This window comes from Palaemon carinicauda, chromosome 40 (genome assembly GCF_036898095.1).
Source record: "Palaemon carinicauda isolate YSFRI2023 chromosome 40, ASM3689809v2, whole genome shotgun sequence".
NCBI classification, from domain to species: Eukaryota; Metazoa; Arthropoda; class Malacostraca; order Decapoda; family Palaemonidae; genus Palaemon; species Palaemon carinicauda.
This window is the reverse complement of record NC_090764.1, coordinates 62,808,263-62,824,173: the sequence shown is the minus strand read 5'-3', so window position 1 is coordinate 62,824,173 and position 15,911 is coordinate 62,808,263. Positions and strand designations below refer to the sequence as shown.

At 46.8% G+C, this 15,911-nt stretch overlaps 1 protein-coding gene across 5 annotated transcripts in view; it reads left to right on the top strand.

The window, feature by feature from the left end:
- LOC137631814 (uncharacterized) overlaps nucleotides 1–15,911 on the top strand; it is a 167,287-nt gene that overhangs the window by 27,669 nt on the left and 123,707 nt on the right. For all 5 annotated transcript variants that reach the window (XM_068363807.1, XM_068363810.1, XM_068363809.1 and 2 more), the window contains exon 2: nucleotides 13,514–14,425. In XM_068363807.1, coding sequence (XP_068219908.1) covers nucleotides 13,532–14,425 — 894 coding nt within the window. In that variant the 5' untranslated portion in view covers nucleotides 13,514–13,531. The remainder of the gene's footprint in view (nucleotides 1–13,513; nucleotides 14,426–15,911) is intronic.

Here is a 15,911-nt window from a genome sequence, read left to right as displayed (position 1 = left end):
GAGTTCTCTGTCGAGCAACAGAGTTGCAGCTATATAATCACCGGGTAAGTATATTCAAAAATTTATTTTATAATCAAAATAACATTTTAACCTTGTTGCTCTTCTTAAAATATTTTATTTTTCTTTGTTTCCTTTCCTCACTGAGCTATTTTCCCTGTTGGAGCCCCTGTGCTTATAGCATTTTGCTTTTCCAACTAGGGTTGTAGCTTAGCAAGTAATAATAATAATAATAGTGAAGCCATCTTTCCGACTTCTTCGGTTGGAGCTTGTTGGAGGAAGCATCTTGGGCTAATTGAATTTCATGATAAGAAAATTGGAAAAGTCTTGGGTTTAGCTAGTCTAAAAAGCTACTGCCTAAATCTGTGCCTTGTTATGATTATTGTTGCTTAAGCTGCTGAGTCTTAACTTAGTTTGTTGGTCAAGAACTTGCAGTCTGGTAAATTTCTTATTTCTGATGTAGATATTAATCTCTGGCACCATTATTCAGTTTGTTCTTTATGCAGGTTACACAAGATTTTTCATAATTTTGACCATCCTTTTTATTCAGATCTTCTGAGACTAACATCCTGCTCGTAATACTAGGCATGCAATTAATTCCAATAGTCAGGCCTGCTCTATCATAAGGCTCAATACTACACAGTATTCTAGAAATTTTATTCTAGTTGTGACCAGATTATGGAATAATCATCCCAATCAGTTGAATCGGCAGAACTTCAAAAAGTTCAAAATTACAGCGAATGTTTTTATATTGAACAGGTTGACATAAGCCTCTTTATAGTTTATACCCGTAAAGGCAAGATCTATGTTAATGATACTGTTCATAATATATTTTATATTATTGTTCTTTACTTCTTTTGGAGTTTATTTATTTCTTCATTTCCTTTCTTTACTGGGCTATTTTTTCCTGTTGGAGCCCTTGTGCTTATAGCATCTTACTTTCCCACCTACGGTTGTGGCTTAGCTAGGAATAATAATAAAAATAATAATAATAATAATAATAATAATAATAATAATAATAATAATAATAAACAATAAATAATAAATAAATAATAAATTAGTAATAAGTAATAAATAATAATAATAATAATAATGAGAAGGGTAACCCATTAGTCAGTACTGTATGTTGATGGTCATTCTTGTCTTAAAAAGAGTCTGGGGCAGAAAGTACTGCCTTCTCAGTCTCTGACCTTAGACCCTTCACACAGGATTCAATGAATGAATTTGTTCGTACACAGACATAAACCATCGTCTTTTAATAAGAGTGTGACTTCAGTGAAGTTGGAACAGCTGTTTAAACTTTTAATAAGTTGGTAGTAGTAGTATTGTAGTAGTAGGTGAGTAACCTTCTCCTTGGCTTCTGATGAAGTTCATTACAGACACACTGCTCTACTGCCTCTTAATCTGGCTTTGTTCCTATTGCTGTATTACTATTATTATCTAAGCAACAAGGAAAGGATATAAGGAAACAAATAAACTATATATGAGAAGCACTAGTTAAAATATAAGATCTCTTGAGATTAGTAAAATAGATCTTGTCATTTATGAACAATGAAGAGAGAATGAAGTCATCCTGCCCCTTAGCATCCTTGTCCTCTGCCACAGGGGTGAGGCAGCACACTCAGTAGGAATCTATTCCCCACCATGAGTATGACCGTTCTGTCTACAGGTTAGAACCAAGTAAGTAATCGGAGGCTGTCGAAGGCCTGGGCAAGCATTTGGCAATGAGAGGAGATCTGGTATGTGACGTGCTGTCACTTGGCGAGGCACGCTGGATCTCTGGCGCCAAGGGTTAAGGCAGAGTGTCAACCTAAGCCCTGTGTACTCCTACCACCCCACATTTTTCACTTAGAGCATGCCTGCTCTTGTGTACGATGTTGATTGGTACCCTCCTAATCATCGAGAGCCACTCTGCGAAGGAGGGAGGAGCTGACATCCCACATTCAGGAAGGAAGGGAGATGGAGGTTGCTGTAACTCGTGTTCACCTTGGAAAGGACTGTATATGAAACTGCACACCTCTGTCACCGGTGGTTACCGGGACAGTCGTCTCAGGCGCGGCCATCCAACCAGCCTTGGTAACCGGGGTAGCCACGACCCAGGTTACCAGGACACAGGCCTCAGGGTGATTCTACAGTTGCCATCCACCCCTCCCGAAAGAGAGTTGGTGTCACGGGGAGCCCTGTCCCTGTAACTATGACTGGCTGTCGTGGACCTCTTCAAATTTTTTTTCCTCTTCAGCTGAAGAGAAGAGTCGGAGTCAGAGGAAGGGTACGAGGAGAGGAAGAAAAATGCTCACACTTCTTCCTCTTCTTAGCCCCTGGTACATTGGTCAGGGTGGCAAACACAGGGGAAGGGGTGGGAGCACTGGCACTGGGTCAGAGATTGGGGTTATGCCAGGGACAGGGGAACAATGCTTTTACTTTTAGCATTTCCTTTACCTTTACCTTTCTTACTGGGCCTGGCCAGTCTGGGGCAACCAAACCTGTTGAGATGCTACCGCTGGAGAGTTATGGGGTCCTTTGACTGGCCAGATAGTACTACATTGGATTCTTCTCTCTGGTTATGGTTCATTTTCCCTTTGCCCACACACACACACCGAATGTTTTTCCACATTTTCCTCTGTCCTCATACACCTGACAACATTGAGATTACCAAACAATTCTTCTTCACCCAAGTGGTTACTGCGCTTTAATGGTTCGGTGGCCACTTTTCACTTGGTAAGGGTAGAAGAGACTCTTTACCTATGGTAAGCAGCTCTTCTAGGAGAAGGACACTCCAAAATCAAACCATTGTTCTCTAGGCTTGGATAGTGCCATAACCTCTGTACCATGGTCTTCCACTGTCTTGGGTTAGAGTTTTCTAGCTTGAGGGTACACTCGGGCACACTATTCTATCTTATTACTCATCTTCTGGTTTTGTTAAAGTTTTTATAGTTTATATAGGAGATATTTATTTTGATGTAACTGTTCTTGAAATATTTAATTTTCTCTTGTTTCCTTTCCTCACTGGGCTGTTTTTCCTGATGGAGCCCCTGAGCTTATAGTATCCTGCTTTTTCAACTAGGGTTATAGCCTAGCAATTAATGATGATGATAATGATTCTGAGCACTGGAGTCCGTGAAACCGAAGGATCTACCATGTCTCGGAGAAAGGAAGGATCTTTGGTTATTACCAAAGCTCAGAGTTTTTCGCGTGCAAGAAAGGGATTCTCGAGCTTCCCTGGGAGATCATGATGTTGGATCCAGACCTATTCTGGGTACAGTGTCGGAGAAGGAAGACTTTGCCTCTGATCATGACTGACACTTCTGACGGTACCCTTCCTGAGTCAGCCGTACCCAAGGCCCCTGATACCGAAGGTGAGTCAGAATCCATGTTTTTCCAGGTGTTGGCCTGTATGCATTGAGTAAATGGTCTTTTGGAGGCCCCTTGCTTTTTGTCTAAGGAAAGAAAAGCAGCAGTTGACAGGCTGTGTCATGCACCAAGGGGGGCACCAGACCTTGGCTAGAACTCCCATGGTCAATTCTGGCCACGGACACCCTAAATAAGGCAGACTCATAGGCTCTGCAAGGAACGATTCTCTACTGGCAGGGAGATTCTCCCTGTTGATTCCTCCGTCTTTTTTCATGGCAGAGGAAGTACAGTTTTACCTCATTTTGGAGGCTTTCCGCAGTTTCCCTTTGTTTCTAGGTATCCTTGTGGACTGTCTGACAGCACAGCATGTCACTTTTACAGCAATGGGCTTTTTTTGGCTGATAAGGAATACTTGGCGGTCCCTGACTACTGTAAGGGGTTTTAAAAATGTCATCTTGACAGGCCAAAGCTGTCAAATTTTTGACCAACCAGTGGGCAAACTGGGTTTTGAAGAGGTATAACACCATGGCCTTCAAGTTCCCCAAGCAAATTGGCTGGTGAGAGGCTATGAATGTCCGCAATGCATCAATGAAGGGTCCTTTTCTGTTCCAAACAGAGGAGGTAGAGATAACAGCTGAGAGTGGAGGAAGGCAAGTCAGGACTGGCTTCTGTACTGAGCTGTGTCCTTTTGTCGGCCACAGTCCACCTCTACTTCCTGCCCTTAAGAACAACCCTCATCCCACCCTTTCTAAAGTTAAGCATGGACTAGAGCAACAGCAGTGCTTTCAGAGCAGACAGGGTCAAGGGCATAATATACGTGAGAGAGGAAAGCAAGGACAGCTTTTCCGTCAAGGATGGCAGTCCTTCTACAATGCCACCTGTGGAGGATGCCTGCAACCTCGAAGGATGAGGTGGTGGTGTAACAGGGCGGTACAGTGAACTGTGGGTGTTCTTCGGTCTGGTTACTGCTTCCTGTTCATCAACTCTCCCGTTCCTCTAAATCAACCACCAGCGAAGTCACCGCCCAACTGCCAGGGATTGGCTAAGGAGTTGGCCCTTCAAGCAGAAGTTCAATCCATGCTGGTGAAGGGCGATATCCAATATGTCGACAGCGTTTCCCCTGGCTTCTTCAGTAGACTCTTTCTTGTAGAGAAGGCACCTGGAGCCTGGAGACCAGCCATAGACCTCTCAGCCCTGAACGAGTTTGTCAAATCTCGTTCAAGATGGAGACTCAAGCATAGTCGGGCAGCGATCAGGCCATTAGATTTCATTAGGGTGATCGTCTTAAAAGATGTGTATTTCCAGATCCCAATCCATCATGACTTCAGTTAGTACCTCCTTTTTGTCGTAGTGAGCAGTGTACCAAATCAAAGTGCCCTGCTTTGGTCTCTCAACAGCTCCGCAAGCTTCCACATTAGTAGCCACGAAATGGCCCCAAGTTGAATGGTATCCGGACCTTCTACTTCTGATAGATACTCCGAGAGAATTGCCTCCTCTCCCTGGACTGTTGTGCCAACCACATGTCCAGATATTCCACAGCTCGATGGAATCTCTGCATCCTCATGCATGGGGGTTATCTCCTCTTGGTGAAAGGCTTTTCACGCAAGGTTTCGCAAGAAATTTCGGGATGGCTCCAGAAGTCTTCAATTTCCGTGTAGCAAGCCAAGTGGGCCATCTTCTGTGATTGGGTGTTGTGGGAGGAGTTTTATTCCTCTCAGAGCCTCTATCCCATTAATAGCTGAATTTTTACCTTGCCTCCGAAGAGAAAACTGCTCAGTATCAGCGGTAACAGGTTCTCGCGCAACCTTGAGCCAGGTCTTTATGCTGAAAGAAATTGATATTTCCTCTTCGGTGGATAAAGGTGAGACCACCACCCTGGGATGTTACCAAGGACTTATGTCCTCTGAAAAGGACACCTTATGAACCGGTGAGACTTGCCTAAGGTTTGTATAGTTAGGAAAAATACAATTGTTCCGTAACTGGAATACAAACCACTCTATTTAATAGAGGTATTACTTTCGGCGTAGCTGAAATGACGAGCCATTAATTTTTAACGAGGGTTAACTACCCACACCGCTAGTTAGTGGGGGGGTAGGGAGGGTAACTTGCTACCGCTCCCCCTCACACACCTGTGATTGAGCTCACTTTGCTTTCGGCTTAGATGGTGAACGGACGTTGCCGCTCTTCATCCTCGCCGACAATTGGAAGCCATTAATGCTTTTTGATTTTTCTTTTCTCTTAGACTGTGTGTGTGAAGTTGGCTTCTGCGACCATGAGCCCCTGCCCTGATCTTCCCGACCGCCCTTGTGGAACATTCATGTCGGCGGTCAAGACCTATCCTAACGCCCTTTGTCCTTCTTGCAGAGGCCAACGGTGTGATAGTGTCAACAAGTGAAGTGAGTGTAGGGATTGGTCTTCTTCCCAGTGGGAGAGGTTTTCGCGACGGCGGAAGAAGAGGTCCAAGCGACATGTTTCTCCTTCGAAGGTTGCTTTGAAGGAAGAAAAACCCAAGGCCTCTTCTACTGTCGCCCAAACCTCCTCCAAAGCTCCTACTTGGTCGGTCTCTTTCGAGAGACCGTTGAGTAGTAGCATAGACCGATTTATTTCTGTCCAACCCTGGGTCTCGAGAGATGAGGTTGCTTCCCCTAGCGAAGCAGCTCAACTCTCCCCCCGGGGGAAGCCTTGTCACTAACTTCTGTATTTCAGATTTGGTCCTCCTTGGCACTCACGGGTTCGCCCTCCAAGGAGGCTTTGCTTGATTTCATCCGCATGGGTGCTTCTGTCAAGCAGTCATCGTCACCGTCAGTGGTAGATCCCCTGACACTTGTCGACGTTGTTGTGTCTCATGTGGCTTCACTCATCTCCTCTGCCACTCCAGACTCTACGTTAGCTGCCGGCTTAGTTTCCCCCGTTCCTGACCATCCTCCGAGGGGGAAACTAAGTTCATCATCAGTCTCTCCTGATAGTTTCTCTCCCTCGGGGGAGTTCACTTACAGAGACTCCTCTTCGGAGGAATGCTGACGGTCAGCTTGCTGATCCAACGGCCCCCAGAGGGCGCATCTGTCGGAAGGCTCGCCTTCCTCTTCGCCCTAGAGGCCTTCCTTCACCTGCGGTGAGGAAGCGCCTCTTCGGTTCAACGTCGTCTATGCAGTCTCCCGCAGAGGAACCTCTAGACCGATCGTCCATCACTGCACCTGCAACCAGTCTTGTGACTTCGGTCCTGGACCTCTCTGCAGATCGTTCGCAATCTCCTTCGGTGGATGGTCGTCCTTTTTGAAGGACACGTTGACCATCCATCCCACAGACCTGCCGACCTTCTACCGCCGTTCCTGCATGGGCCTAACAAGGCTCCACCAAAGTGCGCTATTGTGCGTCATCGTACTGCGCTCCACGTGCCCATGCACCCTGACCAGCGCTCACTAGCAGCTCGTCAGGCACCAATGCTTTGGTGCACCACTCATCTTGCTTGCCCTTACATGGGGCAGCAACCTCACCCGCTTATGTGCCAACATGCGCCTACATGCCAACAAGATCAAAGATCTCCTACGCGTCATGTGCGCCCACATGCGCACACGTGCCAACTATCTCCTGCGCGCCAGAGCTCTTCTGCATTGATGCGCCCTGCGTCCACGATCTCCTACGCGCCAGCGCCCACCTGTGCGCCAGCACTCACCTGCTCGCCAACGTTCACCTACGTGCCAGTTGCCTGCGCGCTAACGTTCACCTACGTGCCAGTTACCTGCGTGCCAACGTTTTCCTGCCCAACAGCGCTCTCATACGCGCCAACATGTGTGCCCCACATCACACTCTCCTGAGCGTCATCTTGCGCACCAACTAATGCGCCAGTCAACACTTGCGCACTATCACTCTCCTGCACGCAAGTTCGTAGGTGAGGCAATAAATCTTGTTGCCCTCACTTGCGCGCCAACTTTTACCGGCGCGCCAGCGCTCACCAGCTTTGTGCTCACCTGCGCGCCATCTTTCTCCTGCGCGCACACACACAGATACACGCGCACCCTCTCTCTCCTATAGATGCGCGTCAACAATCTCCTGCGCACCCATCATGATTCTGCTGCGCGCCCACGGGCCCGCACTAATTCTTCTACAGACGCGTGCGAACACTCTCCCGCGCGCCCGCTCGCACATCGTGATTCTCATGTGCGCCTGCGAATATTCTCCCGTGCACGCACGCCCCAACAGTCTCCCATGCGCGAGCACCAATATTCTCCCTCGCGCGAGCACCATTATTCTCCCTCGCGCGAGCACCATTATTCTCCCTTGCGTGAGCGCCAATATTCTCCCGCACACGAGCATGCGCATCAAAAGGAATGACGTCCGGTAAGGTCGCCATCGCCTCATTCCCCTCCCACCAAGCGCATACCCCCGCGCATTGTGGGAGAAGGGATACATGCAGAAGGGTTCAGGATCCCAAAGCTACATCCTAAGGCAAACCCACCCATTCCAGTAACTCCTCCCAAGAAACCTGCGGTTCCTTTCCCTTCAGCGGGTATGTCTGACAGTGCGTCTGTCAGCCAGCAGCCCTGGTTCAATGCCTTGATCAGAGCCGTAACCCAGGCTTTCAAGCCTGTCCTGTCTGATCTAGGACATGGAACCATGGCTTTCTCTACCCCTTTGGAGAGGAAAAGAGGAGTTCTGGATGTGGTCACTTCCCCGAGGGCGAAACTGACTCCACGCAGACCATCGAGGCAAGTTCCTCCTATTTCTCAAGACTAACTCTCCATCCCTTTCGGACGAAGATCTCCCGTCACCTAGGGAACCACGTGAAAAGAGACTTTCCCCCATCGCACCAATGGAGGAAATCTCTCTTCCCGCTGAGAGTTCCTCACAGTCCGAGAATAGAAGGGACATGCCACACTCATCGATGTTGGAGTCTTACATCCTTCCCTGGAAGGAATCTAAAGACTCCAAAATATTGCCAAAGTCCTCCACTAGGGCTAGGATGGAGCCAGCCAGCCACTCGGAATGTCTGTGACTCTCCCTAAGAGCCTTTGGGGATAGAAGGAGACTTCGCTGCAAGTTCTACAGCAGGAGGAGACCAGCAGGAGTCAGTACATGCATTCTGGCAGGTTCTGACTCTAATGAGGGTTCTCAACGGGTTTTCTGACCGGGAGATCCCCCTCGAGAGGGCAATGACACGGTCCTAGACCGTGTCTTTGGTACTCAAAAACCCTCTAAGACCAGTGCAGCCCTGCCTTGGTCTCAAGGGGTAAAGAGTACCAGGGACAAGATCGGCCAGCAGCTCTCCGAGATGTCCTCCTCCAACCGTTCCGGTACCACGAACAAGCTCCTCCCACCTCCTCGCGTACAGCAGAGGAGGTACTTCGAGATCCTGGAGGAGCCTAGTTTAGCTCTTTCGCTTCACCACTCTCTGGAAGAGCTAACCAGGGGAGTCCCTCTTGAGAGAGACTCCAACTGGTAGGTCTCGTTCTCGGCAGCCGAGATCCTCAACCAGGAGAACGTTACGAAGTGTGCTATGAAAGCTACTTCGTGGATTGATATCTGGTTGGTGACCTTAGGTATCCTGATACGATCTGAGGATTTCTCCAAGGAACATACCAGGAAAGCTATGGAAACTTTTCTCTCAGGTACTCGCACGATCGAGTTTCTTGCCCACCAAAGTCTCGAACTTGTGGGCAAATACCATCCTGAAACGTCGGGGTGGAGTAGCTGAGAGATTCCACCAGAAGGTCCCTAGTGCTGAGATCAATAGGCTCAGACATTCCTCCATAGAGGGGTCTCTTCTGTTCGAGCCTAAGGATGTGGAACATGCTGCTGAGAGGTGGAGGAAGTCTCATCAAGACTCCCTCCTCCATAGGGCTTTAACATCTAAGCCCCATAAACCTCCAGCACCACAGCAGTCCCGTCCAACCAAGACCACAACGACGACAACTGCAGCGAAGACAACGGCGTCTAAGCCCAGACAAAAAGTCCTCCAGGGAAGGTAAAAATCTTGGAGGAAGCAGCCAAGGCCGCAAACCCCAGGATAGGCAGTCCCCCTGCATTTCCACCAGTGGGGGGATGCCTACAGAGTTGCGCAAATAGGTGGAAGCAACTCGGGGCCTATTCCTGGACAATCTCCGTGATCAGTCTAGGGCATCGCGTCCCATTCATAACATCTCTACCTCCCCTGACCAGGAATCCAGTGTCATTGAACTCACTTGCCATGGGATTGGCAAGGGGGCAAGCCCTTCAGGCAGAAGTCCAGACCCTGTTGAAGAAGGGCGCTCTCCAAGAGGTCCTTGACGGATCCCCAGGCTTCTTCAGTCAACTCTTTCTTGTAAAGAAGGCATCTGGAGGCTGGAGACCAGTCATCGACCTTTCAGCTCTGAACAAGTTTGTCAAACAAACTCCGTTCAGCATGGAGACGGCAGACACGGTCAGACTAGCAGTAATACCGCAAGACTTCATGCGCACACTGGACCTAAAGGACGCGTACTTCCAGATCCCTGTCCATCCTTCTTCAAGGAAATACTTAAGATTCAGCCTAGACAATAGAATATACCAGTTCATGGTGCTGTGCCTCGGTCTTTCCACAGCACCACAAGCCTTCACCAGAGTGTTCACTCTAGTATCATCTTGGGCACACAGGATTGGCATCTGTCTCCTCCGTTATCTGGACGACTGGCTAATCCTAGCAGACTCAGTGTCAACCCTTCTTCAACACCTAGACAAACTTCTGAGACCTTGCCAGGATCTGGGGATCTTGGTAAAACTTGAGAAGTCCTCTCTGCTTCCCACTCAAAGACTGGTATACTTAGGCATGATTGTAGACACCATTCTCCACAAAGCCTTCCCATCAGACGACAGGATAGCAAGGCTGAGAAAGGTTGCAAGACCTTTTCTCAGACGAGAAGAACTTCCAGCCCAACCATGGCTACGTCTCCTCGGTCACCTTTCATCACTGGCCCATTTAGTCCCCAATGGTTGCTTCAGGATGAGTTCCCTCCAGTGGCGACTCAAGTCCCGGTGGGATCAAGCACACGACTCCCGGGACATCCATATCCCCATGGGACCTGCGGAACTGACAGACTTACAGTGGTGGGTGACAGACGAGAATCTATGAAAGGGAGTGGATCTTCTCGTCCTCGCCTTGGATTTGATGCTGTTTTCAGACGCTTCAAAAAAAGGGTGGGGGGCCCACGAGCTGCACCACACGACCTCAGGCCTCTGGTCAGAGTCAGAAAAGTACCTCTACATAAATTTCCCAGAGATGAAGGCTGTCTTTCTGGCCCTTCAACAGTTCCAACAGTACCTGGCAAGTCACTCTGTGGTGGTGATGAGCGACAACACCACAGTAGTGGCTTACATCAACAAACAAGGAGGTACTTTTTCGCAGCAACTATCCCATCTAGCGGTAGAGATACTGGGATGGGCCGAAATCCACTCGATACCACTATCGGCACGCTTCATTCCAGGCAAAAGTAATGTGCTCGCCGACAACATGAGCAGAGCATCTCAGATAGTGAGTACCAAGTGGTCTTTGGATCATCTAGTAGCCAACAAAGTCCTGATTTTGTGGGGTTCTCCGACTGTGGACCTCTTTGCAACGGCCCTGAACTTGAGGCTCCCGCTGTACTGTTCCCCAGTCCCAGACCCCAAGGCTCTCTGGCAAGATGCTTTCCAACAACGGTGGGACAACATCGACGCTTACGCCTTTCCCCCCGTTATGTCTGATGAGGAGGGTACTCAACAAGACCAGAACATCGGTCAATCTTTCAATGACCCTCATAGCTCCGCTATGGCATCACGCAGAATGGTTCCCGGACCTTCTGCAACTCCTAATGGAGCCACCAAGAGAACTCCCTCCCCGACACAATCTACTCAAACAACCACACACCAACATCTTCCACAAAGCCGTAGCTTCGCTACGACTTCACGCCTGGAGACTATCCAGCATCTCCTCTCTGAGAGAGGATTTTCGCAACAAGTTGCGATTAGGATGTCTTGACATCTGCAAAAATCATCAGCAGCAGTCTACCAGGCTAATTGGAAAGTCTTCTGTGGTTGGTGTCGTGGAAGGGGTATCTCTCCACTCGATGCCACTATTCCAGCAATAGCAAGAGCTCCTCGTTTATTTGCGTGAAGAAATGCTCCTATCAGTCTCGGCAGTAAAAGGCTATCGCTCAGCCTTAAGCCTCACCTTCAGACTGAAAGGAATGGACATTTCTTCATCGCTAGAACTTTCTCAACTCATACGGAGTTATGAACTTACCTGCCCCTAGTCAGAAGTGAGACCTCGCCCATGGAACGTGGTTCGAGTTCTCAAAAGAGACCTCCGTATGAACCATTATGCCAGGCAACCGATCGCCACCTGACTTGGAAGACGGCGTTCCTGCTAGATTTGGCCTCGGCCAAGCGAGTCAGCGAACTTCATGATCTCTCATATGACATCGCCCATTCAAGGGGATGGGGAGAGGTAATGTTCAGCTTCGTCCCTGAGTTTATTGCTACGACTCAGAACCCGGGAGTAGCGGATCCTCGATTCGACTCCTTCCGGATTTCTAGTCTCCGTACTATAACAGATGACCCAGACCATCTCTTACTATGCCCAGTAAGGAGTTTGAGGCTGTACCTCAAGAGAACAACCGCAGCCCGTCCTTGTGTGCCAGCACTATTTGTCAGCACAGGAAGGACTAAGAGGAGGGTCTCCAAGAATACCATTTCTGCATGGATTCGCAGGGTCATTGACCTTGCACTGAATCCAGACCCTCCTCCGTCACGTCTCCCCAGAGCATATGATGTCAAGGGGCATAGCTACGTCCCTGGCCTTTAAAAGAAATTATTCTGTGACGCAGGTTCTTCAAGCTGGGGTGTGGAAACGTCAAAACACGTTCACATCCCACTACTGTACCTGCAAGATGTGACCCACAGGAGACTCAATACGTTTCCTATCGGTCCTGGGGTGGCTGCACAACAGCTGGTTTAAAACCTCAAGCTCCTTATTGGACAAGTAGCAGAAGGTTGAGGGCATTTTTACCTGGTTTTAGTCTGCATGAATGAAAAGGTTTGACTGGCCCTTATTCTTTTCTTCATCATCCCCACTCTTGGGGAAAGCCGCATCCTGGGTTCTCTGCATAGCTGACCTCAAACCACTGCAGGTAAACCATGCTCCCTTGTGTACCTAGTATTAAGATTAATACTGTTGCGTCCCCATACCCTGACGAGGTGGTATTGGGAAAGTCCTAGCGCACAGTTTTCCATCTAAAGAACTTCGGAACAACTTTCTAGGACGAGTCACACTTCTACATACCTTCACACACAGCTTTCGTAGGCTGCAAACTTTGCGTAGCAAGGTTTTAGCTAGGTGCATGGGCTCCTTATTTCTTGAGTGCACACACTCAGATAAGGAGCCCCTGGGTAAAGCCAAAAAGCCAGACTTGCTTGGACCTCCACCCTTCCTAATGGGTGAGTCACCTCCTATTAAATAGCGTGGTTTGTATTCCAGTTACAGAACAAATTAGAAATTCGTAGATAATTTGTATTTTTCCTAACTATACGAACCGTAGCTATTTAACCAAACTTGCCTGCCAGCCCTATCCCCCTTGAAGTCCTACCTCCAATGACAGGTGTGTGAGGGGGAGCGGTAGCGAGCTTTCCTCCCAACCCCCTGCTAACTAGCGGTGTGGGTAGTTAACCCTCGTTAAAAATTAATGGTTCGTCATTTCAGCTACGCCGAAAGTAATACCCCTATTAAATAGCTAAGGTTTGTATAGTTAGGAAAAATACAAATTATCTACGAATTTGTCATATTACGTTAAAAATTTGTAGCTTTTCTGTTTTTTCCACAAAACTTTATAGGTATGTTCATATAGTGACTGTACCATATATACTGTATTATATAAATCTCTTAATAATTTAGCCATATTGATGATGTCGGGATTCACTTAGTACAGTGTTCCTGTGAGTTACACACATGGGTGTGCACACGCACGGATGCACGCACACACACATACACACACATACACATACACATATATTTGATGGTCAGATGCAATAACGACATAGAGAAATTCAGATACTATACTGAGTGAATCCTGACTCATTTTGTCTCTACAATATATATAGGGTATACAATATTTATCATGTATGTACGTACGTATATATCTGGTGGTCCATCATTTTCATTCAGTTCTTTCCCTGGCAGGTAACATCACATATCAAAATGGACTTTGAAGAACAAAGAAGAATGTATGCTATGAACATTACAGGTCATCCCATTGCCACCCATCATGCAGGTGGTCAACAGACTGCTGCTCAACAGGTTGCCCAGCAACAAGCCTCTCAGCAGGGACCACATAATCGTTTATTAATGCCCGAAGGTCCGCACGCGATGGTAGTCGGAACTCGACACGGGCCCATGGATGCCACAATGGCAACAATGACGTCGCAGATGGCTGGTGCCCAGCAGATAACTATGCATCATACTGTCCATCAGCAACAGCTTGTTCATCACCAGCAGCAAGTGGTTCAACAGCAAGCAACACAACAACAGCAACAGCAACAACAGCAGCAACAACAGCAACAGCAACAACAACAACAACAACAACAACAACAACAACAGCAACAGCAACAACAAATGCTTTCTGAAGTTTCTGTGAATATAGGTAATGCTTCCCAAGAAACTGGAACAGGACTTACTGGAGTTGTAGAGGAAGTGACAGTAGAGATTGAAGGCCATGACAGGATACTGGGATTAGAAAGAGAGTGTGATGTGGAGGAAAATATAGCAAATGCTCATAATTTGTCAAAGTGTTGGTGTCTCATTTGTGATAAAAGCCTTCCAGCACCAGAAGCTTCTTCTGAAATTATAGATCTATACAAGGCGACAATGTCTGTAAGCCAGCGAAAATTATCTGCGATGTTAGGGCGTTTGATAGGCCTTACACTCTATAAGGCACATAGCACATCGTTATGTCGGCGTTGCTTTGAACTTGTTGATCAAGTTGATGGATTAGAAATTGAGCTAGCGGACACCAAAATGGAGTTAGTTCAGCAGTATGAAGCAACGATATCTCATCGTCAGCCTCTTGCAAAAAGGGAAATAGAGAAACCAACTGTGAGTAATATGCTTTGATGCTTTTTGTCTTGTTTTATTTTATAAGCTAAATTAACACAGCCTCCATACTTTTGCATAGCCTATTTGTGTATCTGTGCAATTCCTAGGTTACACATGCCTCTTTTTCTATTCCAATGTTATCCGTACATTAAGGGGTCGGTTTCCTGAAGCACCCTCTCCAATGCCTTCTATCAAAGGAATCCTCTTCCACTAAACCTCTTCTCTCCATATCATCCTTCACCTAATCTTGTCATCTAATTCTCTGCCTCCCTCTCAATCTGTGCCTTATGGTAGGGGTGTAAGAATACTACCACCGAACATCCTGCATGTCATAGAAAGCAACTAAAAGGACAGCTGCTTCCTCGCAGTCTTGCTTTTTAGCAAAAGGCTATAAGGCCCACTGCTAATAATTGTGGAAATTGCTGCCGCCTTGCAGTTGGACTATTTAGTCAAAGGTTATGCCCACCGCCAAGGACTGTGGTTGATGACTGCAAGTGTATGTGATCTTAAAAACCTTCTGCCAGATTACAAACCGTGACTGATGCTATTAAAAATGTGGATGGTTAGCCCATGCGTATGGCTGCTTAAATCCTACAGAGACTAAGAGCCTCACCACTTATGTGATTGTTGACTGGTCAACAGTCCAGTTCTTCCCAAGATATCTGTCAGGTTTTCAATACTCATTTCATTTTGATTCTATCTTCTATTCATGCTAGTGCTTAGCTAAAGACAATTTGAATACTTATATCTCTCTGGGTGTCTTTTTTTTTTGAGTAGGATAAGTCATTCATTGAAGAATTTTTAATGAAAAACTTGAAAGGTTTGTATTCAGTGCTGGAACAACTACTAGTTACATTGTGCGTGATTTCGTTCAGATGTTGACTAACATTATCTCAGATGTTGACTAACATTATCTCAGATGTTGACTAACATTATCTCAGATGTTGACTAACATTATCTCAGATGTTGACTAACATTATCTCAGATGTTGACTAACATTATCTCAGATGTTGACTAACATTATCTCAGATGTTGACTAACATTTTCCAAATATTAATCTGTTTCTTTAAGAAAATCTGTAATATGAGATTGTACAGTAAAAGAAAAAGTTATGATGGGAATAAATTAATCTTTGAATAATAATAAAGGGGTCAGTCTCCCCATAATTGCATATTCTTCCCTTGAAAACAATCGTTATCTAAATACGTAGTAGAGTTCATCAAGATGAAGATAAATTTTGGAACTTAGGACTGGTAGCCATTAGTGGTGGCATGACCGCTGTAAAATTTGTATTAGGGAAGAAAAACCCTTGAGCGTAATTTATCACTGAGAAGGCATATAGTTATGTCAGTGACAGATGGGGAGAGTGTTATGGTAAAATTAGATGGTTGGTCGGCTGTCAGTAACAGTCCTGCTATGCACACACAAAACATCGTGCTCTTTGTGATATTTTATACAAGAGGCAGACTAATCATAAGGCTCACCT